General features: G+C 40.2%; 1 protein-coding gene and 1 long non-coding RNA gene across 8 annotated transcripts in view; one reads left to right on the top strand and one right to left on the bottom strand.

The window, feature by feature from the left end:
• ENTPD3 (ectonucleoside triphosphate diphosphohydrolase 3) overlaps positions 1-6609 on the bottom strand; it is a 45661-nt gene extending 39052 nt beyond the window's left edge. The window contains exons 1-2 of one of the 4 annotated variants that reach the window (XR_008658370.2): positions 6254-6608; positions 741-792 (exon numbers count right to left, since the gene is read on the bottom strand). Coding sequence is in view for 3 of the 4 variants with exons in the window: in XM_055281817.2 (XP_055137792.1) it covers positions 741-792; positions 6254-6328 (127 nt within the window). In the remaining variant the exon portion in view is untranslated. Of the gene's footprint in view, positions 1-740; positions 793-1579; positions 1668-6253 lie in introns of those variants that run through there. The other 3 variants (XM_055281817.2, XM_055281823.2, XM_055281843.2) reach the window with 3 other exon arrangements.
• Positions 1-24288, top strand: part of LOC129484218 (uncharacterized) — a 258163-nt gene that overhangs the window by 64290 nt on the left and 169585 nt on the right. The window lies entirely within an intron of this gene.

Raw genomic sequence — 24288 nt, forward strand, 5'->3', positions numbered from 1 at the left:
AAGCAAACCCTTGTCCCAGCAGAAAAGCTTATTACAAAGCAAAATGGATGAGACCAGGTCTTATTCATTCAGGAAATGCAGCCTAGAGCTGTGCTGTCATTAGGGCTGGACAAACATGGTAATTGCAAGGTACCTACCTGAGCGTGGAGAAGCCAGAGCCTTCTGGGCTTCCACATGAGCAACTCCAAAAAGTGCTCTAGAGGCAGGCGGGGCAAGCTTAGAAGTGTGTGTGTGTGTGTGTGTGTGTGTGTGCGCGCACGCTTTTGCCTTTGAGTGTGAGAAAATCCCGCACTTGTGCCTGCAGTATCAACCATAACAACACTGACCCACGGTGAGGGGTGGGGGTGTTGTAGGCACTGTGCCAGCAACATTTGGATGAGAATACAGAAAAGATCCAAGTACTTTACAATTGATCACAAAATCAACAATACAGTATTCTAAAGTAAACCTTACACACAGCTAGGTAAGGGAAACCACAAGGGCCAAATTAATGGATTATACAAACCGGAAAAACCATTTAAGTGAAACATGCATGTTAGTCCTTGTTTTGTGTGGCTTTGATGAAAAGCATTATTTTATTTGAGGAATGCCGGTGGCGAAACCCAACTGAGTACTGAGTCTCAAACCAATAAAGTTAAACAATCATTTGCAGGGGATATGGATGAAAAACTGTGGGCCGAAGCTGGAATTCTCTTGCGATTTGGCAAAACCACGCTTGCTACCTGCTGAGAGATACTAACCTGCTTGCTCACATGGTTGGCGGGTCAGCACAGTGAACATCTTTTCTCCTAGCTGCAGGTGAGAGAATACAGGATGTCAGTAAGTCCACGGCCCCCGGCCTCAGAAGTTTAAAGAACGAGCACAGGTTAAGACAAAACCCATTTTACTTCCTCCAAATCAAAACCTCATCCCGGGAAAGGTCAGCCCAACCCCAGAACTTCAAAGACAGCCCCAAAGCTGGAGCTTAAATTCCATGTCATCTCCCCAAATGCAAGGAAATGAAAAATGGATTTGCTGAAACTTCAAACTGAAAAGATTTTCCGAAAAAAGGCCTTTTTCTGCAGATTGTTCCACCTGTACACACACCCAAGAGAGAACAAATCTTCCCCCTATTATTAGCATTCACAGAGCTGAGGCGGGGCTTTTCTTCAGAACATCAGCATGGAAGGTTTTTGTGTGTTCGTGGATCGCGAGCCTGGAGCCTCTCTTTAAAGCCCCGGAAGGGGAATCTTTAGCTGCTGGCTGGAAATTGCAAAGGGATGTCGGGGCCCTGGGATCCAGCCCCCACCAGGATCTGGGGTCACCGCTCTGGACTGCGTCTCTGCATAGTCGCAGGCATCTAAGCTCCCAGCACATCTGCGGATCCGTGCAGGCAGTCGGTAAAGACGCGCCCACCCGTCGTGGGCATGACAGGGACCACCTCCCCGCCGCCCAAGGATTTGGGGCTCCCGTGTTTCAGTCTCTTCCTCTGGCCCTCTGAGGAAATTCGATTTTGTTTCCTTGCCTCCCAACTCTCAGTCTCACGCAGCACCCCGGATTCCTTCCTTGGCAGCTCAGGCGCCGGGTCCCCTGACCTTACCTGTGCGGAGCCGATTCAGAGAAAGTGACTAGCGCTGCCGCAGAGGCGGCCGGCGGCCAGCGCTAAGGAGGTGTCAGCCCAGGCGCCGGGAGGTGGCGCCGGGTGGGGCGGGGCGGGGGTGGGGCGGCCTCGGCCTGGGACCGCCCCCCGCGTCCGTGTCAAGGCCAACTGCCTCTTCACCTTCTTTTCTGGTTGCTCTCACCTTCACACCCAGCCCTCGTTGGAAGGCGAAGGGAGAGAGAGCGCGCCTCTTGCCAAAAGACCGACCCTGCCTGCCCAGAGAGCCTTCTGTCCCCCTCCAGGTCCAAGCCAAACAGCACTTCACCTTTCCTCTTTCAGTTCCCTCCACACTCACCTCTACCTGAAGTCGGAGAGGAGGGAGCCAGGCTTTGCCCTGAGAACCCACTGGAGCCTATGTGGGCGAGGGGGAAGGGAGGTGTCTATTATCTGCCTCCTTCTTGCATCTGTATCAAGACCAAGAACCTTTTGATCTGTCTTCTAGTTACCTCCATTGTCACCCCAACCCTAGGTAGAGGGAAAATGGGGACAAGGCCAGGCAGGGACTGGGCACTCTGTGGGTGTGCATGACCTCATGTGGTCCCCCGGTGGGTGGCTCCTGTGCTCCGTCTCTCCACGGGGTGGAGTGGAGTCAAACACCTGTAATGTTGGGAGCGAGGCCAGTAGGCAGGCTGGCCCCTAGGTCACTTTGGGCCTAAAGCACAAAGTATGGCAGGCACATTCCCTTTCATACTTAGCAGAACCGCCTTGGCCATGCCCAGGGACATTCTTGCTGTTTACTGAGCAATGCTCTGCCCTACCCCATTTAATATGGGTGTCATAAGGCCAAAACTCACGACACGTTCAGCCCTGAAGAGGCAAATCAGAAAAAATAACAAAAAGGCAGCATGCAGGGTGCAGTGATCCAAACATCCCAGGAGTCTGTCTCAGTGTACAGCAGCAGGCAGCCTCCTGGCTCCTCTGAGTGACCCAGGAGACCCTTGGAGTGATCCCAGCAAGAGGCCTAAGCAGGCTGTGTTTGACCATCCCTCCTTGTGGTTCCTGCATGTCTGGAAGGAAGAGCTGAGTCCCTGGCTATACCTGCCATAGCCTGCTTTCTCCTAGAAATCCACTAATTTTCTGTCCTGTGCAGGTGGGGCCAAAGCCCCTAAGATAAGAAGTCCTTAAGATAGGAATGCCCCTGCTTTGATACCTCTGAGCCCAGAGAGGTGGGCCCCAAGCCTGAGCTATGTGTGTGTGCTTGTGTGTGTGTGTGTGTGTGTGTGCGTGTGTGCAAGAGCACCATGGTCATTCACCCAGAGTTGGATAGAGATGGACCCCGTTGGGGGATTGGGACAGGGTCTGCACTGGGGGTGTCAGACATTCAGTGAATACTTGCTGAATTAAAAGACTTGTTTTCTTTGAAAGCTGTGAGCCAATGAAACATAAGGCATATGTCTGGCAGCTGAGGATCCGTCTGCACCTAGGGGGCTGTCAGTACACAAACAGCTGTTGGCAGTTCATCCGGACCCGAGCGCAGTTAGATAGCCCCAGTGGGTGAATGACTAACCTTAGCATCCCCAGTGACTTCACAGGGGCTGGGAAAAGGTTTCCAGGCCTAATGGCCCTTGAAATGCAGTTAGTGCTGGTGTATAAAAATAACAGAGATCAGTCCATGCCAGCTTTTCTCTCTGCTTGCATCAACCTACAGACCTTGTAAGTGTGAGCATCAGCCTCCAGAGCCCTGTAGTCTCCAATTGTCCTTTTATTTTTCCAAGCTTTTCTGGAAACTCTCTGCTCCAGGCACTGTGTCAAACTCCTTTGCAGCTTCCAATGTAGACCTAGTCATTCAAAGGCATTTCCTCATCGACCTTCCACATGCAAGAACACACACATACACACACACCTTTGTGAGCTTTCCTGATTATAAAGTAATACAGATTTTCCCACCAGCTATCAAAACATATTGTAAAGCTACAGTAATAAAAACAGTCTGGCTTGGGCACAGGAACATAACGAGAGATCTAAAGAACAAAAAAGATAGGCCACAACAGACTATTGGATATAGGATTACAAGATAAAGAACAGGTTGAAATAACATATTATTCAATAACTGGTATTGAAACTACTGGCTTATTTGGAAAAGGATTCTAATTACTCATCATCCACAAAAATAGATTTTAGGTGGTTTAAAAATTTAAATGTATAAAATAATTTGATGTCCTAAAAAATGTAGAAGAGGTTGGGTGCGGTGGCTCACGCCTGTAATCCCAGCACTTTGGGAGGCCGAGGCAGGCAGATCACGAGGTCAGGAGATCGAGACCATCCTGGTTAACATGGTGAAACCCCATCTCTACTAAAAATACAAAAAATTAGCCTGGTGCAGTGGTGGGCGCCTGTAGTCCCAGCTACTCGGGGGGCTGAGGCAGGAGAATGGCGTGAACCCAGGAGGCGGAGCTTGCAGTGAGCCGAGATTGCGCCACTGCACTCCGGGCTAGGCAAAAGAGCGAGACTCCATCTCAAAAAAAAAAAAAAAAAAAAATGTAGAAGAACATTTTTATCATCCTTGGGAAAGAACAGTCTTTTCTACTATGCAGTCAAAGCAGGAAGAGAAATAAAGTCAACAAATTTGAATCCATGAAAATGAAAAACGACTGAATAGAAAGACACCACCCACCACAACAACCCACCCCCCCAAAAAAAGATAAATTCTCAGGAAATAACTAAGAATGTGACAGTAAAGAGTTTAAAACCATAATATATACTAAAGTCTATAGAAAAATATGAATATCTGAAATAGAAAATGGGCAAGTCACATGTACTGGCCAATTTACAAAAGAAATATGAATGGCTGACTAAAATGGCAAAGATGCTTAATCTCATTATTTACCAAAAATTGTCAACTAAAACTTTGGTATATTTAAACAAGATTAAAAAAAAAAACTGATTAGCCCTGATTAGCTTAGCAAAGTTTAAAAAGATCTAGGCCAGGCGCGGGGGCTGCTAATCCTAGCACTCTGGGATGCTGAGGTCGGCAGATCACCTGAGGTCATGAGTTCAAGGCCAGCCTCGCCAACATGCTGAAACCCCGTCTTTACCAAAAAATACCAAAATTAGCCAGGTGTGGTGGTGCATGCCTGTCCCAGCTACTCGGGAGGCTGAGGCACGAGAATCGCTTGAATCTGGGAGGTGGAGGCTGCAGTGAGCCGAGGAGCTGAGATCATGCCACTGCACTCTAGCCTGGACTACAGAGCAAGACCCTGTCTCAAAATAATAATAATAATAATAATAATAATAATAATAATAATAATAATAATAAATCAGTGGTGCTTGTGTTGGAGAAGGTGCCAGGAAATAGGCCCTCTTGAAGCATCTAATGTGTGCCATGTCCTCCCACTTCTCTAGAAAATTTTGCTGGTTCATGCTCCTTTCCTGGGAGTTTTTCAAGACTGGGTCTTCAGGATTATTTTCTTCTCATTCTGTATTCTCTTCCTAGGTAATCTCATGCATGCCTATGTCTTCTGTTTTATTCACAGAAGCTCTCAAATACAGGGCTCAGGCTTCCCCTCTTGATCTGTAGACCTAGATAATTGTGTTTTTCATCTTTCAAGTGTCACATAGGCACCTCACATTTACAGGGTTTCAAGCAGAGCTCCTTATCTTCCCCTACCAAACCACCAACTCCTCAAGCATTTCTCATCTCGGCACTCCCCACTCATCCAGATGAACAAGCCAGAAACCTGAGGGTTGCCTTTGATAGTCTTTCCCCCATTCCACACGATCAATCAGTCACTAATTACTGCTAATATTAACCTCTTAATCGTCTCTCCAATATGTACCTCCTTCTCTCTCGGCCACCATCATGGTCTGAGCCAGGATTTCTCAGTTGGAGCACTATTGATATTTCAGGTCAGATGATTGTTAAGGGAGCTGCCCTGTGTATTGTAGGATGTTTAGTAGCATCCTTGACCTTTCCCTACTAGTTGCCAGTAACATCCTCCCACACACGGTGTGACAACCAAGAATGTCTCAAGACATTGCCAAGTGTCCTCAGAGGAGTAAAATTTCCCTGGTGAGAACCACTGGTCTAAGCTACCATGCTCTCTTTTCTGGATCTTGGCAACAGTCTCACAAATCTCGCTGTGTCCATTTTCTCCCTTTCTGATCCATTTTCCCAAGACACCAGGCCCTATCTGTTTAAAACCCAGATCTCTCTGTGTCAAAACTCTCTGTAAAACACTCTTCTGTGTTGTCCATTTCTTAGTGGATTCACAATCAAATTCTCAATGTGACCTAGAAGGCCCTTCAAGGTATATTCTCTATCTCTCTTTCCAGTCTCTATCAGCCCATACTACTTCTTACTTCATGCTCTGAAGACAAACCAGCCTTCTTTCAGTTTTTCAAATATATCATGTTTACTCCTGCCATAGGACCTTTGTACATTATTTTACTAATTAGCACCTGTTTATACTTTTTTTCTTACCTCAGTCATTTCACTGATACTTCCCCGGCATCCCCTAATCTGGATCATACATCCAAACTGGGTCAAGTCCCTCAATTATGTGCTTTTAAAGCAGGCATTCCTTTCTTTCAGCTAGAGTTTCATTACAGTCATTGTTTGAGCAAATGACCCCTGTTGCCTATCATCAAAGCAGCAGTCCCAGGATGTTAACTTACTGTATGGTTTGCAGATGTCCATGTCACCAAGAAAGATGACTCAAACAGGCACTGGATGGAAAACACCTTACTCATATAGAGAAGAGATGGAACAAGATTAGCTTCAGTGATGACTGTGTGTCCCCATGGCAGTGGGTCTTACCCTCCAGCTGATGCAGGGAGATGGACTCCATACACCGCTCTGTTGCTGCAGGTGAAGATCCTCAACCCATCCCCCCTGGGGCCAGAACTAAGAAAGCTGGAGGTGCACTTGATGGCCATTGACCCATGCGCTTAAGAACAAAGAAGTACACATGAAACCCGGAACGGGGAAAGTTATTACAAAGCAGAGATGTGCCTAGCACAGGCTATGAGGACTCTTTATCTCTGTGTAAGAAAATGTTCCAGGCCCAAGGCTACTCTTATGTAACCATGCAGGGGGTGAGAAGCTGTGCACAACTGCCTTTCATAACAGGAATTCTCTTGTTAGTCTTTCTCTGTCCACTAGACAGTAAACCATGTGCGAGCAGAAATCATGCTTTTCTTACATCACTTTTTGCATTCTCAGTGCCTAGCACTGTTAACTGTCTAGTGAGCACTCAGTAAATATGTGTGGAATGAATAGGATGCTCTTTTATCGATTAAGAATATTAACCCTTTTACTACCTTATATGATAAATACTTTTCTCCAGTTTTCTATTTAAGACTCAACATTTTACAAGTGACTGCTATCTCTCTGATTGTATGTTGAGGCTTGTAGTATTGGAGATAATTCATAGCTAACTATAGACCAGAGGGAAAACCATGTTATCAGAGAATGTTATACTGGTAGTTAGGAAACCTGGCTTGAGCCTCAACTCTGCTAATTACCAGCAGATGTGCGATCTTAGACATATCTGTAGACCTCTAGGATCCTCAGTTTTTTCATCTGTGAAATGAAGGCATTAGATGAATCAGACAGCCTGTGATTCCACTATGTTTGAAAGCACAAGGCTAGAGATATATATTATTAACACAAAGGGAATAGTTGGAGTTTGGGGAGAAAGTAGAGATGAACAGGAGTAAAGGGCTAAGAGTGGAGCCTTGGGATGGAAGTTAGACTGCCAGAAGTCATGAAGAGTAGATGAGGAGGAAATGGAGCAGGTGGGTGTGTGTGTGTATGCATGTTTGTATGCCCATGTATGCATGTGTCCCACACAACCCTCTTTTCTGCCCCCTTCAAAGCAGACCTCACCTCCCCATTTTAGCCAAACTTAAGTTCTTCTGAAATTTATTACTTTCTTCATTTTTCTTGATGCACCTTGTTGGTCCAGCAAATTTAACAAGCACAAGGAACAAACGATTTTGTTCTAAATTTATGGTCTTGTAATGTTTTTGTGGATGGAGAGTTGCAGACACAGAAGATTGTGTCCAACTAAAATTTCCAAAAAAATTGAATAAGTCTGAGTTCTCCAGAGAAAGTGAACCATATATATGTATATATGTAAATAGATTTATTATGGGAAATTGGCTTATGTGGTTACAGAGACTGAAAAGTCCCAGGATCTGCAGTAAGCAAACTGGAAACCCAGAGAACCCATGATATAGTTGTAATTTGAGGTTGAAGGCGTGAAAACCAGGAGAGCTGATGGCATAAGTTTCAGTCTTAGCCCAAGCCAAAATGCAGAAGATGACCAGTGTCTCAGCTAGAAGACAGCAGGCAGACAGTGAATTCTCTCTTATTCCACCTTTTAAAAAGTATTTATGTATTTTTTAGAGACAGGATCTCACTCTCTTGCCCAGGCTGGAGTGCAGTGGCACAATCATAGCTCACTGCAACCTTGAACTACCGAGCTCAAACTCCTGGCCTCCTCCCTCAGTAGCTGGCCTACTCCCTCCTGAGTAGCTGGGACCACAAGTGTGTACCACCATGCCCAGCTAATTTAAAAAATTTTTTTTGGTAGGGATGCTGTCTTACTATGTTGCCCAGGCTGGCCTTGAACCCCTGTCCTCAAGGAACCCTCCTGCCTCAGTCTCCCAAAGCACTGGGATTACAGACATGAGCCACTGTATCTGGCCTATTCTGCCTTTTTGTTCTATTCAAACCCTCATAGGATTGGATGATGTGTACCCACACTGGGGAGGGCAAATTGCTTTACTCAAGCTACTGATTCAAATGTTAATCTCACAGAAACAACATCACAGACACACTCAGAATAATGTTTAACCAAATATCTTACCCCCTGCCTCAGTCTAGTCAACTTGATATGTAAAATTAACCATCATAAAATCCAATTGCTTTTGAAAAAAATTTGTGATTCTGGCCCTAGATTCAGGTCTTGCCTGGGTGGTATTATATAGGGCAAACTCTTCCTTGCAATAGAAGTTCTGGGCTAAGAAAAGCCTCATCCAAACTTGACTTTGTGGACAACATCCAGGAGGACTGACAAATATGCTCAAGAGTCCCGTGTATAAAGGAGAAAAAGCAAATCTGGAGCAAGATCCGGTGAAATTAAAAACTAAGAGCAATGTGTGATTATGGGCTATCCAAAGGCTCAGAAGACAAATGAGCCCTTTACTTTTGGTAGGCACATTGCAAGTCTGCCATCCACTTGCACCTCCTCTAGCTTCAGACTTCACTGGAACGTGTTTAAGTTTGATGCAACAGCCTCTATGCCTTTGGTCCGTCCTTCTTCCTAGGCTCATAAGCCCACTTGCTGGACTAACCCAGTATATTCCACTTCACACTTGCCTGTCATGCCAGTTCCATTTTCTATTCACTTAACAGATTTGCCTTGGTGGCCTCTATGTGCCAGGCACTGTGCTGAATACTGGGCCTGGGCAGGAAATGAGTCAGACACTCGTGTGTCAGAACTTCAGTCCTTTCCTCTTACTATACCCTTATCTGGGCCCTCTTGTCACAGAATCAGACTGCAGACTCCTGCAACAGCCTTCCAGGAATCTGCCCCAACCTTCTCCCCCTCTGTTTTCCTGTTTGTTTTTAATTAATATATAATAATTGTGCATATTTATGGGATACAGTGTGATGTTTTGATACACGTATACATTGTGTAATAATTAAATCAGCATATTTAGCAAATCCATCACCTCAAACATTTAACATTTACTTGTAGTAAGAACACTAAAAGCCCTCTTTTCTAGCTATTTTGAAATATACCATAATAATATTGTTAACCATAGTCACCCTACTGTGCAATAGAACATCATAACTTATTCCTTCTAACTGTAACTTTGCACCTGTTGACCAAACTTTTCCTATGCCTTACTCCTCCCTATTTTCCCCAGCCTCTGGTAACCACTATTCCACCTACTTCTATGAGATCAATTTCTTTAGGTTGCACATATGAGTGAGATTATGCAGTATTTGTCTTTCTGTGCCTGGCTTATTTCATTTTACAAAATAGTCTCCAGGTTGAACCATGTTGTCACAAATGACGGGATTTAATTTCTTTTGAAGGCTAAGTAGTATTCTCTAGTGTATATATACCACATTTTCTTTATCCACTCATCCATTGATAGTGATAGACACTTAGGTGACAGACACTTAGGTTGATTCCATATCTTGGCTATTGTGAATAGTGCTACAATAAACATGAGAGTGTGGATATTTTTTGACATATTGATTGCATTTCCTTTGGATATATATCTAGAAGTGGAATGCTGAATCATATACTAGTTTCATTTTTAACTTTTTTGGGAGCCTCCAAACTGCTTTCCATAATGGCTATACTAATTTATGTTCCCATCAACAGTATATAAAGAGTTCCTCTTTCTTTACATCCATGCCAGCATTTGTTATTTTTTTGTCTTTTTTATAATAGCCATTCTAATTCTGGTGAAGTGATATCTCATTGTTGTTTTGATTTGCATTTCCCTGATGATTAATGATGTTGAGCATTTCTTCATATATGTATTGGCTATTTGTTTGTCTTCTTTGGAGAAATACCTACTCAGTTTTGTTGCCCACTTAAAAATTGTATTGGCCGGGCATGGTGGCTCACGCCTGTAATCCCAGCACTTTGGGAGGCCGAGGAGGGCGGATCACAAGGTCAGGAGATTGAGACCATCCTGGCTAACACGGTGAAACCCCATCTCTACTAAAAATACAAAAATTAGCTGGGCATGGTGGCAGGTGCCTGTAGTCCCAGCTACTCAGGCAGCTGAGGCAGGAGAATGGTGTGAACCCGGAGGCAGAGCTTGCAGTGAGCAGAGATTGCGCCACTGCACTCCAGCCTGGGCGATAGAGTGAGACTCCATCTCAAAAATAAAATATAAATAAATAAATAAATAAATAAATTGTATTATTTGTGTTTTTTTTGAGTTGTTTGAGTTCCTTGCATGTTCTAAATAGCATCTCCTTGTCAAATGCATAGTTTGCAAATATTTTCTCCCATTCTGTGGATTATTCTTTCACTTTATTGACTATTTCCTTTGCTGTACAGAAGCTTTTTAATTTGATGTGATCCCATTTGTCTATTTTTGCTTTTGTTGCCTGTGCTTTTGAGGTCTGATCCAAAAAAAATTCTTGCTCAGACTGACGTCATGAAACATTTCCCCTTTGTTTTCTTTAGTAGTTTTATTGTTTCAGATCTTACATTTAAGTATTTAATCCACTTGATTTGATATTTGTATGTAGTGAGAGAAGGGGTTTAGCTTCATTCTTCTGCATGTGAATATCCAGTTTCCCAGGACCATTTATTTAAAAAGGCTGTTTTTTTTTTCTCCAATATCTCTGTGTGTTTTCTTGGCATCTTTGTCAAAAATCAGTTGGCTATAAATGTGTAAGCATGTGAATTTATTTCTGTGTTCTCTATTTTGTTTCATTGGCCTATGTGTCTATTTTTAATGCCAGTACCAGGCTGTTTTGATTATTATAGCTTTGCAGTATATTTTGAAATCAGGTAATGTGATGCCACCAGCTTTGTTCTTTTTGCTTAAAATTGCTTTGGGTGTTCAAAGTCTTTTGTGGTGCCATACAAATATTTTTATTATTGTTTTATTCTATATCCATGAAGAGTGTCATTGATATTTTGATAGGGATTGCATTGAATCTGTAGATTGCTTTGTATAGTATGGACATTTTAACAATGTTAGCTTTTCAAATCCATGAACATGTGATATCTTTCCATTTATTTGTGTCTTCTTCAATTTCTTTTACTAATGTTTTTCAGTTTTCAGTGTATAAAACTTTCACTTCCTTAATTAAGATTATTCCTAGGCTGGCTGGCTTTCTTTTTCCTTCCTTCCTTCCTTCCTTCCTTCCTTCCTCCCTCCCTCCCTTCCTTCCTCCCTTCCTTCCTTCCTCCCTCTTCTTTCTTTCTTTCTTTCTTTCTTTCTTTCTTTCTTTCTTTCTTTCTTTTTTTCTTTCTCTTTCTTTCTTTCTCCTCCTCCCTCCCTTCCTTCCTTCTCTTTCTTTCTTCTCTAACAGGGTCTCGCTCTGTCACCCAGGCTGGAGTGCAGTGGCACAATCTCAGGTCACTGCAACCTCCACCTTTCGGTTTCAAGTGATTCTCCTTCTCAGCCTCTCAAGTAGTTGGGATTACAGGCGCCCACCATGACACTCGGCTAATTTTTGTATTTTTGATAGAGATCGGTTTTTGCCATGTTGACCAGGCTGGTCTTGAACTCCTGACCTCAGGTGATCTGCCACCTTGGCCTCCCAAAGTGTTGGGATTACAGGCCTGAGCCCCTTTCTTCCTTCCTTCCTTGCTTCCCTCCTTCCTTCCTTCCTTCGTCCCTCCCTCCCTCCCTTTCTTCCTTCCCTCCCACCTGCCTTTCTCTTCTTCTTTTTGGTAGCTTTTGTAAATGGGATTGCTTCTCGATTTCTTTTTCTGAAAGTTCACTATTGGTGTATTGAAATGCTACTAATTTTTGTATGTTTATTTTATATCATGCAACTTTACTGAATTTGTTTATTAGTTTCAACAGTTTTTTGTGAAGTTTTTAGGGTTTTCTATGTATAAAATTATGTTGTCCACAAACAGGAATAATTTGACTTCCTCCTTTCCAATTTGGTTGCCCTTTATTTCTTTCTCTTGCCTAACTGATCTGTAGAACTTTCAGTAGTTCCTCTCTATGTTGTGCCTTCGTTTGCAATTATGGCTAATGTTATTCTTATTTGTATTATTTTCTTCTTTCTATTTTTAAAAATATTTTTGTTGTCCTTTTTCTAGCTTCTTGAGCAGAACACTTGGCTTATTATTTTTTAAATTTCTGTATTTCATATACGCATCTTAGACTATACTGTTTACTCCAAGTGCTGCTTTAGCTATGCTCAACAAATTTTTATATTTAATACTTTTGCTATTATTCAGTTCTAAATATTTGATGATTTCTATTGTGATTTCTTCTTGAATTATTTTTTTATTTTTAATTTTTTTTTAGACAGTTTTGCTGTGTTGCCCAGGCTGGAGTGCAGTGCTGCAATCTCTGCTCACTGCAACCACCGCCTCCCAGGTTCAAGTGATTCTCCTGCCTCAGCCTGTTGAGTAGCTGGGATTACAGGCTCCCACCACCACACCCAGCTAGCTTTTTGTATTTTTAGTAGAGATGGGATTTCACCATGTTGGCCAGGCTGATCTCAAGCTCCTGACCTCAGGTGATCTGCCCACCTTGGCCTCCCAAAGTGCTGAGATTACAGGCGTGAGCTACAGTGCCTGGCCTTCTTGAATTATTTCAAAGTATTTTTTTGGTTTCCAAAAGTAGAAGATTCAGGAACTAAATTTTTATAACTGATTGGGAGTTTTATTGTGCCATAGTTAGAAAATTTGGGGTTTGAGGTGTTGACATTTGATAGTTCTTAAGACATTCTTTGTGATCATGTTCTCGGTCAATTTTGTGGTTATTTTATTGAGCTTGAAAAGATTTTTTAACATTTAATTTAAAAACGTGTTTGTATGCAGAAAAATTCCCTGTTTTTTGGTGTACAGTCCTGTGAGTTTTTGCAGATGCGGAGAGTCATGTAACCACCACCCCACCACCACAATCAAGATATAGAACCTTTTCTTTCTTTCTCTTCCCCTTCCCCTTCCCCTTCCCCTTCTCTTCTTTTCTTTCTTGGGGTCTCACACCTGTGACGCAGGCTGGAGTGCAGTGGCACAATCTTGGCTCACTGCAGCCTTGACTTCCGGGATTCAGGTGATTCTCCCACCTCAGCCTCCAGAGTGGCTGGGACTACAGATGCATGCTACCACATCTGGCTAATTTTTTGTTTTGTTTTGTATTTTTAGTAGAAACAGGGTTTTGCCATGTTGCCTGGGCTGGCAGAACATTTTCAGTGCCCCCCCACAACAGATTCCCTTGGACTGCTCTTTTGTAGTCAACCTCTTCCCTGCCCTCCTGGAAACCAATGATCTGTTTTCTATTTCTTTAATTTTTGCCTCCTTCAGATATTATATAAATGGAATCGTATAATATGTGACCCTTTGAGTCTGGCTTCTGTCACTCAGCATAATGCATCTGAGATTCATTCATGTTGTTGCATGTATCAACAATTCATTTACTTTTTATTGCTGAATGGTACTCAGTTTGTTTATCCATTCACCAGCTGAAGGACATTTAGATGGTTTTCAGTCACACTGTGTGTTCTTAATTATTGGGAGTAGAATTCTAAATATGTTCACTATATGAAACTTACTGGGTTGTTTGTATTTTCTATAGACAGAAAATTCTTGTCATTTGGATCCATCACTTTCTGGGAGATTTTTGTTATAACCTTCTACTATGATAGTATATTTGTGGGTGTTTCCTTATAACTCCTGTGATGTTTCCTTTAAATATCAAAGCTTATTTTGTTAGATTTGTATAGGTCCAGTATTGTTATATCTTCTTGGTGAACTATTCCTTTTATCATTAGCAATGCTCCTTTTCACTACTAATAATGCTTTGATCTTAAAGTCCTTTCTATCAGACATGAATACTGCTATGTCCTTTGTGTCCTTTGTGCACATTCTCCACCCTTCTCTCCCTGCTCTGGCCCACAAGCTGCATCACCTAAGCTCTCTTGCCAACTGCCTTGTGGTTGGATTGCCAATGGGAGGCAACTTGGCTAGACTGAACTACAATCCCCAGAATCTCCTTTACAGAATGTTTCCAGTTATGGTGGGCTACAAGGAATATTCTCCTCCAAGAGCTGGAGGATGGAAGAGATATACTAGCCATTTTCTAGTATATACACTTCTCAGCTATTCAAGTAAGCTAATTTAGGTACTGCTGTGAAGACATCATTCGGAAGGCCTAGGCATTCCCTGTGTGGGAGACTCCGAACAGTTATGTCTGCAATGGCTCTCCCTTCTCCCTGAATCTTGATTTCCTGATTGCCATCTGTGAACAATAAGCTTCAGCACCTGTCCATGAAGTTCCAGCCTGTTTGTGATCTTCCCAGCCCTCACAGTTGCATAAACCAATTATTTCTGACAAATTTCTCTCTCTCTCTCTCTCTCTCTCTCTCTCATCTCCTACTGGTTCTCCTTATCTGGTTCAACCCCAACTGGTACATTTTATTTTATTCTCGCTGTTGACTAAGAATCTAGTTGGTATAGGATTCGACACTGGCAGTTATTTCCCTTCAGTACTTTGAAGATATTAAATCATCTTTTGGCATTTACTTGTTGCTGATAATAAGTGCTGTCAGCTGAATTGCAGTTCCATTTGAGATAATCTGCTTTCTTTTTGGATGTCTTTAAGGTTTTCTCATTGTTTTTGATCTCTCATTTCACTATAATGAATTAATAATTTGTTTTATTCCCCCTTTAGATGCTGCATGATCCTTTTATCTGAAAATTTATACCTTAATTTTGAAAACCTCTGAGATTTTATCTCCAAAAATATTGCCTCTGTCACATAGGTGTGTCTTTTTGGTAAAATGATTTTTTGTTTTTGTATATATCCCAGTAGTGGGATTGCTGGGTCAAATGGTAGTTCTATTTTTAGTTCTTCGAGAAATCTGCAAACAACTTTCCACAGTGGCTGAACTAATTTACATTCCCACCAACAATGTAAATGCATTCCTTTTTCACCACAGTCTTTCCAGCATCTGTTGTTATTTGACTTTTGAATAATAGCTATCCCGACTGGTGTGAGATGGTATCTCGTTGTAGTTTAGATTTGCATTTATCTAATGATTAGTGATGATCAGCATTTTCTCATATGCTTGTTGGCCATTTGTATGTCTTTTTTTGAGAAGTATCTGCTCATGTCTTTTGTCCAGTTTAAGATGGGGTTGCTTGCTTTCTGCTTGTTCAATTGTTTCAAGTTCCTTACAGATTCTGGATATTAGACCGTTGTTTGCTGCATAGTTTGTGAATATTTTCTCCCATTCTGTAAGTTGTCCGTTTACTCTGTTGATAGTTTCTTTTGCTGTGCAGAAGCTCTTTAGTTAATTAGGTCCCACTTGTCAATTTTTGTTTTTGTTGCAATTGCTTTTGAGGACTTAGTCATAAATTATTTCCCAAGGCCCATTTCCAGAATGGTGTTTCCTAGGTTTTCTTTTAGGATTCTTGCAGTTTGAGGTCTTACATTTAAATCTTTAATCTATTTTGAGTTAATTTTTTATATAGTGAAAGGTAGGGGTCCAGTTTATTCTTTTGCATAGTGAAAGGTAGGGGTCCAGTTTATTCTTTTGAATATGGCTGGAGAGCTATCCTAGCACCATTTGTTGAATAGGGAGCCCTTTCTCCATTGCTTATTTTTGTCAACTTTGTCAAAGATCAGATGGCTGTAGGTGTGTGGCTTTATTTCTGAATTCTCTGTTCTGTTCCATTGGTCTATGTGTCTGTTTTTGTACCAGTGCCATGCTGTTTTGTTTACTGTAGTTTTATAGTATAGCTTGAAGTAGGGTAATGTGATGCCCCCAGCTTTGTTCTTTTTGCTTGGAATTGCTTTGGCTATTTGAGCTCTTTTTTGGTTCCATATGAATTTTAGCACAGTTTTTTTTTTTTTTTTTTCCAATTCTCCAAAATTCTTTTTGGTGAAATGTTTCATTTTTACCAAAAATGATGTTGGTAGCTTGATAGGAATAGCATTAGATTTGTAGATTGCTTTGAGCAGTATGGCCATTTTAATGATACTGATTCTTCCAATCCATAAGCATGGAATGTTTTTCCATTTGTTGGTGTTATCCATGATTTCTTTCAGCAGTGTTTTGTAGTTGTCCTTGCAGAGATCTTTCACCTCCTTGGTTAGGTGTATTCCTAGGTATTTTATGTTTTTGAGGCTATTGTAAATGGGATTGCATTCTTGATCTGGCTCTCAGCTTGAATATTAATGGTATATAGAAATGCTACTGATTTTTGTACATTGATTTTGTGTCCTGGAAGTTTGCTAAAATTATCAGTTCTAATAGCTTTCTGGTGGAGTAGTTACAGTTTCTTAAGTATGGAATCATGTCATCAATGAAGAGAAATAATTTGACTTCCACTTTTCCTATTTGGATGCCTTTTATTTCTTTCTCTTGCCTGATTGCCCAGGCTAGACTTCCAGAATTATGTTGAATAGGAGTAGTGAACATGGGCATCCTTGTCTTGCTTCAGTTCTCAAGAGGAATGCTTCCAGTTTTTGCCTGTTCAGTATGATGTTGGCTGTGTGTTTGCCATAGATGCCTCTTATTATTTTGATGTATGTTCGTTCAATGCCTAGTTTTTACCATGAAGTGATACTTGATTTTATCAAAAGCTTTTTCTGTGTCTATTGAGATGATCATATGGTGATATGGTTTGGCTCTGTGTCCCCACTCAAATCGTCTCGAATTGTAATCCCCACATGTACGAGGAGGGGCCTGGTGGGAGGTGATTGGATTATGGGGACCGGTTTCCCTCGTGCTGTTCTCATGATAGTGAGTGAGTTCTCACAAGATATGATGGTGTTAAAGTGTGGCACTTCTTCTCTTGCTCACTCTCTGTCTCCTGCTTCACCTTGGAAAGATGTGTCTTGCTTCCCCTTAGCCTTCTGCCATGATTGTAAGTTTCCTGAGGTCTCCCTAGCCATGCAGACCTGAGTCAATTAAACCTTTTTTCTTTATAAATTATCCAGTCTCAGGTAGTTCTGTACAGCTGTGTGAAAAGGAACTAACACATATGCCTTTTGTTTTTAATTCTGTTTATGTCACATCTATTGATTTGCATGTGTTGAGCCAAACTTGTGTCCTAGGAGTGAAGCTTACTTGTTCATAGTGAATTAACTAACTTTTTGATATGCTGTTGAATTTGGTTTGCTAGTGTTTTATTAAGGATTTTTGTGTCTATGTTCATCAGGGATATTGACCTGTAGTTTTTTTGTTTTTGTTTTTGTGTCTTTGCCCAGTTTTGATGTCAGGATGATGCTGGCTTCATAGAATGAGTTAGGGAGGAGTTCCTCCTTCTCAATTTTTTGAAATAATTTCAGTTGTATTGGTACCAGCTCTTCTTTGTATGTCTGGTAGAATTTGACTGTGAATCCATTCGGTCTGGGGTTATTTTGTTTGACAGGTTTTTTTTTAATTACTGATTTGGTTTCAGAACTCAATATTGGTCTTTTCAGTGTTTCAGTTTCTTCCTGATTCAATCTTGGGAGATTGTGTGTTTCCAGGAATTCATCCATTTCCTCTAGATTTCCTAGTTTCTTTGTGTAGAGATGTTCATAATAGTTTCTGAGGATCTTTTATGTTTCTAGGGAATCAACTGTAATGTTACCTTTACTGTTTCTGATTGTGCTTATTTGAGCCTTTCCTTTTTTATGTACCTAGTGTCTATCAATCTTGTTTATCCTTACAAAAAACCAACTCTTGGTTTTGTTGATTCTTAGTATAATTTTTTGGGTCTCAACTTTGTTCAGTTCTGCTCTGATTTTTGTTATTTCTTTTCTTCTCCTAGCTTTCGGGTTAATTTGTTCTTATTTTTCTAGTTCCTCTTGGTGTGATATTAGATTGTTAATTTGGGATCTTTCTAACTTTTTGAGGTATGCATTTAGTGTTACAAGCTTTCCTCTTAACACTACTTTTCCTGCATCCCAGAGATTTTGGTATGTTGTGTCTCTGTTTTCATTTATTTCAAAGATTTTTTTTTAATTTCTGCCTTGATTTTGTTTACCCAAAAGTCATTTGGGAGCAGGTTGTTTAATTTCCATGTAATTATGTGGTTTTGAGACATCTTCTTGGTATTGATTTCTGTTTTTATTTCACTGTGGTCCAGTATGGTTGGTATGATTTTGATTTTTTTGAATTTATTAAAACTTGCTTTATGTCCAAGCATGTGGTCAATCTTAGGGTATGCTCCCTGTGCAGATGAAAAGAATGTATATTCTGTGGTTGATGGGTGGAGTATTCTGTAGATATTCATTAGGTCCAATAAGGCAAGTGTTGAATTCAAGCCCAGAATTTCTTTGTTAGTTTTTTCCCTTGATGATCTATCTAATGCTGTCAGTGAAGTGCTGAAGTCCCCCACTGTTATTATGTGGCCGTCTGAGTATTTTTATAGATCTAGAAACACTTGTTTCATGAATCTGGTTACTCTAATGTGGGTGCATATATATTTAGTTAAGTCTTCTTGTTGAATTGAACCTTTTACCATTATGTAATGCCCTTTTGTCCTTTTTTTTTTTTTTCACTGTTGTTGGTTTAAAGTCTGCTTTATCTGATATAAGAATAGCAGCCCCCACTCTTTTTTGTTTTCTGTTTACATGGTAGATTTTTCTCCAACCTTTTACTTTGAGCCTATGGGTGTCATTATGTGTGAGATGAGTCTCAAAGATTGCAGATGGATAGGTCTGGTTTGTTTTTATCCAACTTGCCATTCTGTGCCTTTCAAGTGGGAGCAATTATGCCATTTACATATTTCAAGGTTAATATCAATATATGGATTTGATCCTATCGTGAAGTTGTTAGCTGGTTGCTTTGTAGTTTCTATTGTGTGGTTGCTTTCTAAGGTCTGCAGGCTATATACTTATGTGTGTTTTCATGGTAGCAGGTGTTATTCTTTTGTTTCCATGTTTAGGACTCCCTTAAGGATCTCTTGGGCTGGTATAGTGGTAACAATCACTTGCCTTACCTTACCTTACCTTAGCATTTATTTGTCTGGAAAATTTTTTATTTCTCATCTGCTTAAAAAGTCTAGTTTGGCAGGATATGAAATTCTTGGTTGGTGCCTGTTACTGAACTCTGTATGAATGGGATTGCACAGTATGTGCTCTTGGTCTAGTGTAGATTCTTAGTCTAAGTTTACTGAGCATGTGCATGTTAGTGCAGGCTTGCATGCTGCTGAGTCTTGCTTGCACTTTTTGGTGACACACTGAATACAAAACCAGAAATAAACAGCATGCACTATGAATAGATGTGCTGAGTCATGAATGTTCTACAATCTCTAATTGCAAGGTTTTGGGTAAGGCAACATCTTGAGCCAGTTGGCTTCATTTACATTTGTTTCACACACAAAAATTGGAAAGAAATGCCTTGGTAAACCTTGTTTGTTTAATAACTTTCATTCTTCAATCACATTAGGTGCTCATTTGAAGGCAAAATAAATTCCGTTAGGATAGCACTGGTTAGGTAGCTGCTTTATCCCATTTTTTCAGCATGCAGGCTGTAGTGGGTATTGTAATCTCAAGCTTTTCAAGGAAGAAGGCCATCTCCTATTTCTCCTGTCTCTTTATGTACTCTCCTGCCTAGAAACACACCCAAAGGAAAATGAGAACTGCTCACTACTGGTCTCAAACTGGACAGAAGTTTTGCTTTTCCTCTTTCTTTTCTTTCCTCTTTCATTATTGTGACCATAAGTGTTGGTACAGGCAGAAAAGATAAATTCTGCATGTTCCACAGGCTGTTTATCCTTCACATCTGAAAGGCAGTGTGACGAGGTGGCACAAGTTCAGGCATAGTCATTCACTAGTTGTGTGACTTGGGCAGGTGACTTACCCTTTCTGTGTCTCCGTTTCCTCAGCTGTGGAATAAGGGTAGGAACAGTACCTATGTCATAGCATTGTTGTGAAAAGTAAATGAGCAACACATTTACATATTCATATAAAGCACCTAAAACAATGCCTACATGTAATAACCTTTCAGTAAATATAATGCAAACTATTACAATTGTAGGAACAATGCTTAGGGCCTATGAGTTCTTCCTGCAAATATTTGAGACTTGAAAACATTTATTGACTTTAAAATGTCAAAGGAAAACTTCAGAATGAAATAAATACGTATTAAAATAAGCTTTATTGTGGAGATATTTACTACCTATGAATATTCCTGGGCTTTCCCACATTTTCCCAACTCTTTGCCTTTAGGCAGGGCCTGTGGCTGGTTCTGGCCATTGGGTGTGACTGGAAGTGGCCTTTGTCACTTCTAGCATGAAACATTTAAAAGTCAATGCACGACTCTCCATCTTATTCCTTCCCAGTTGTGGAGACTGAAGAGGTCGTAAGTACTCGTTGGTGCAGCTGCAAGACAGTGATGCCTTCTGAAGTCTGGGTTCCCAGTGACTATGTCTATGGAGCAGAGCCCCTCTAAACTATAATGAACATGTCGTGAGCCAGAAATAAACTTGTGTTACGTTAAGCTACTGGGATTTGGGGGACTGTTTGTTCCCTCAGTACAGTCTAGACTAACCTGACATATTAACGTAAGTGTCTACCTAACATAACATGCCAACCATTTAATTATACTCAACTCAATTCAACCTGACTCTTCCTTAGTTGGATATAAATTATATAGAATAAAGGCTTTACAAGGGTAAGGGTCTTAGTATTGTTCACTAATGTATGCCAAGTTCTTAGAACAGTGCCTGGGACAATATTATTTGTGATATGAGTGCATTTTAAAAGTTTTAATATTCCCAACACTTTGGGAGGCCGAGGCGGGCAGATCACGAGGTCAGAAGATCGAGACCATCCTGGCTAACGGAGTGAAACCCCGTCTCTACTAAAAATACAAAAAAATTAGCTGTTCAAGGTGGCAGGCGCCTGTGGTCCCAGCTACTGGGGAGGCTGAGGCAGGAGAATGGCATGAACCCGGGAGGCAGAGCTTGCAGTGAGCCAAGATTGCGCGACTGCACTCCAGCCTGGGTGTCAGAGCAAGACTCCGTCTCAAAAAAAAGTTTTAACAAGACTCTGAGTGGGGCTTTCAAAAACAAGAATGTTGAAGATCTACAAAGGTCTTAAAATAGCTCAGATGGGTTTAGATACAGTCAGGACTGCTAGCTATGTTACATGTTGATAAGAGAGAACTCCAATTTTTTAGGTCCATCGTATAGCCCAGCTGATGAAAAGAAGATAAAATTCAGAGATGGATGAAACACATTTCATCCTCAAGGCCTTTCTTGTGTTCTTTCATTTTTAAATTCCTCTGCTATTACTCTTTACAGAGAAGAGAACAGAGCAAAATGTATTCCTTTGAATAGTGTAATTTAAAAATTACTCCAGAGCAAAGTCAAAAGATGTGATATGTAGGCCGCTAGCCTACACTTCTAACTTAAGTTTTTAGTTTTAATTGTGAAGTATAATGTTGTTTTTAAATATAGAAATTTCAAGCTCTAGAACCATCACACTAAGATGACAATGGTAATTACACTGACAGCTGCAGATATTAGCATGAACTCAATACCAAAAATAAATCAGACCATGAATAATGGAAATAAAAGAAAATTGGCAGTTTTAAGAAATTCCAGAAATAGAGCAGAGAAAATGGAGGGAAGAAATTATCAAAGAAGTAGAATGAAAATTTCCAGAAGTGGAGAAAAGAAATGTCCAGATTAAAAGTGCTAAATAAAAACATGCCATTGTGAATTTTTAAAACATTGATGATGGAGAGAAGAGAGAGAGAGAGAAAATGAGAGACAGGGAGAGGGCAGTGAGGGAGAGAAAGAGAAAGAGAAAAGGTAACTTACAAGTAATGGAAATGAAATTAGCATCAGACTTCTTAGTAATAACACTGACTATTAGAAGATAGTGAAATGTTGCTTTAAGATTCCCTCCTATGTCCAAGTAAAATGATGATAATAACAAATAATTCCAATATACAAACAATAGTTACTATCTATTGACTATTTTATCAAGTGTCAGGAACTGGGCTAAATTCATCACATTGATCTTATTTAATGCTCACAACAAATTTAAAGGTAACATTATTATCCCCATTTTACATATAAAGAAATGAGATGCAAAAAGATTAAGTAACTTGTGAAAGGTCAGCTTTGGAGGCAAAATGTGACAGTTTCCAAAAATTATAAAAATACAATGATTAGGCAGTGAGACATTAGTGTCATAGCTAGCATACAGGATAAGAGAGTAAAAAGACAGAAGAAAAGAACAAAAAAGAGAGAATTTTACAAAGATTAATACATTTAAGGTATGGAAGGACTATTAATCAGAGATAGAAAGGAACTGTTGATTGTTAGTTCTGTTTCACTCCTGTGTTACGTGAGCCAGATTGTAAAGTCTTTGACATTAGGGAACATTTCTGATACTTGGCATCCACTGTGATGCCGGCATATAAACAAACACTTGTCTACTGATATGCAAGCTCGCTACATTAAAATGTTTTCTGTGCACATGTACCCTAGAACTTAAAGTATAATTAAAATAAAATAAAATAAATAAAATGTGTTCTGGTAGTGAATGAAGCTTATTTATACCTTGAGCCCTCACTGACTTTGTAAAGAAAGAGAGGGAGTTGAAGGGAAGAATAGTCACCGTGTTTTGGCAGCTCCTGGAGAGGAGGAAGTGTCCCTTGGGGAAACAGAATTTAATTTACCTTTTTCCAAGTAGAACTGTACTGGTAACAGAGTTTCAGTGAAAAGTTAATGTGAACAAAGGAGGCTCTTAAGAAGGGAGTGAGTAACCTTGAGTGCTGTAGTTGATAACCAGAGTTGGTAATCTCAGGATAGCCAGAATTCTTAAAAAAAATTCTGGGGGAAATGTGATGTATGCATTTGAGCATTTGAAAAAATTGGACATGTAACAGATCTGTCGAATCACTTGAAAAAATATCACAGAAAATTAAGCAAATATAAACAGAGGGAAAGTAGAAAACCATAAGAGGAAGGAAGAAAATTGTAGACCGACTTGATTCACCAGTGTATGATACTTACGTTGGCTGTTTGTTAAACGAAAAAACTATGATACAACCAGATTGCAAAGATGACAAAGGGGAAGCTAGTTGTCATGATGTATAAAAGGATTAAACTTTCCAATGCCATAATTGGAAATTAACAGACACTCTCTAAAGTTGATAAATTTAGAAGAAGCAATAAGAGCATCCTATTTAGAAATGTGAGGCTAAGTATGAGAAGCAGGTGAAAGAGTTGAAAGTAGATGCCTCTAAAGAAGTAGAGGGAATAATGATAGGTGGGGCAGAGAAATGTCTTTTAATACTAATGATTTTTAAATTATGTGCCTGTATTATTTCATCATTAATTTTTTTCCAATGAAAGTCTTTTCGCGTGTTTCAAAATTTAAGTGGTACAATAAAAATTTGGCCTTATTCCCTATTTCCTGCCACCTAGTTTCCCTCTGCAAAAGCAACCAACAGTTTTTTTTTCTTGTGTGTTGTTCCAAAGATAAAACATGATAATAATAAAAAGTCATCTTTGGCATGAGTGAATAAAATAATAAGAAACAAAGATGATTTGTTTATATTGTTTTTACTAAAATAGTTTCAAAAGGGTTGAAGCAAAAAGGAAATCTGCTGAGACATAGTTCTCACAGTCTAATAAAATAAATTTAATCTCAATGCAATGAAGTAATTCTTGTGGAAAGTTAATAGAATGTCATAATTCCTTGGAACCATTAATCCATACCACTGCTGAATAAAAGTTTTTCTGGAAAAAAATTATATCATTAAATTAAAAATCAAGAAATTTGCAATCCTTATAACTCTCTTTCTTTCTCAGAAGTGTGGGTCCTAGATTTTAATTTTCTCATATTTGCTGCCATTTTTAGAATGGAAGTATGCTGACTACAAGCCAAATCATGTGCCCTTAAACTTGATAAAAGACCCTTCTTCTGGAGCTAATGATGACGTTGGCTGCTGGTTTAGCTAAAAGTCAATTACAGATATTGATAAAGACAAGATGAAATTTTGGGCAGCTTAACTT

This window comes from Symphalangus syndactylus, chromosome 1, assembly GCF_028878055.3.
Source record: "Symphalangus syndactylus isolate Jambi chromosome 1, NHGRI_mSymSyn1-v2.1_pri, whole genome shotgun sequence".
Classification (NCBI taxonomy): Eukaryota; Metazoa; Chordata; class Mammalia; order Primates; family Hylobatidae; genus Symphalangus; species Symphalangus syndactylus.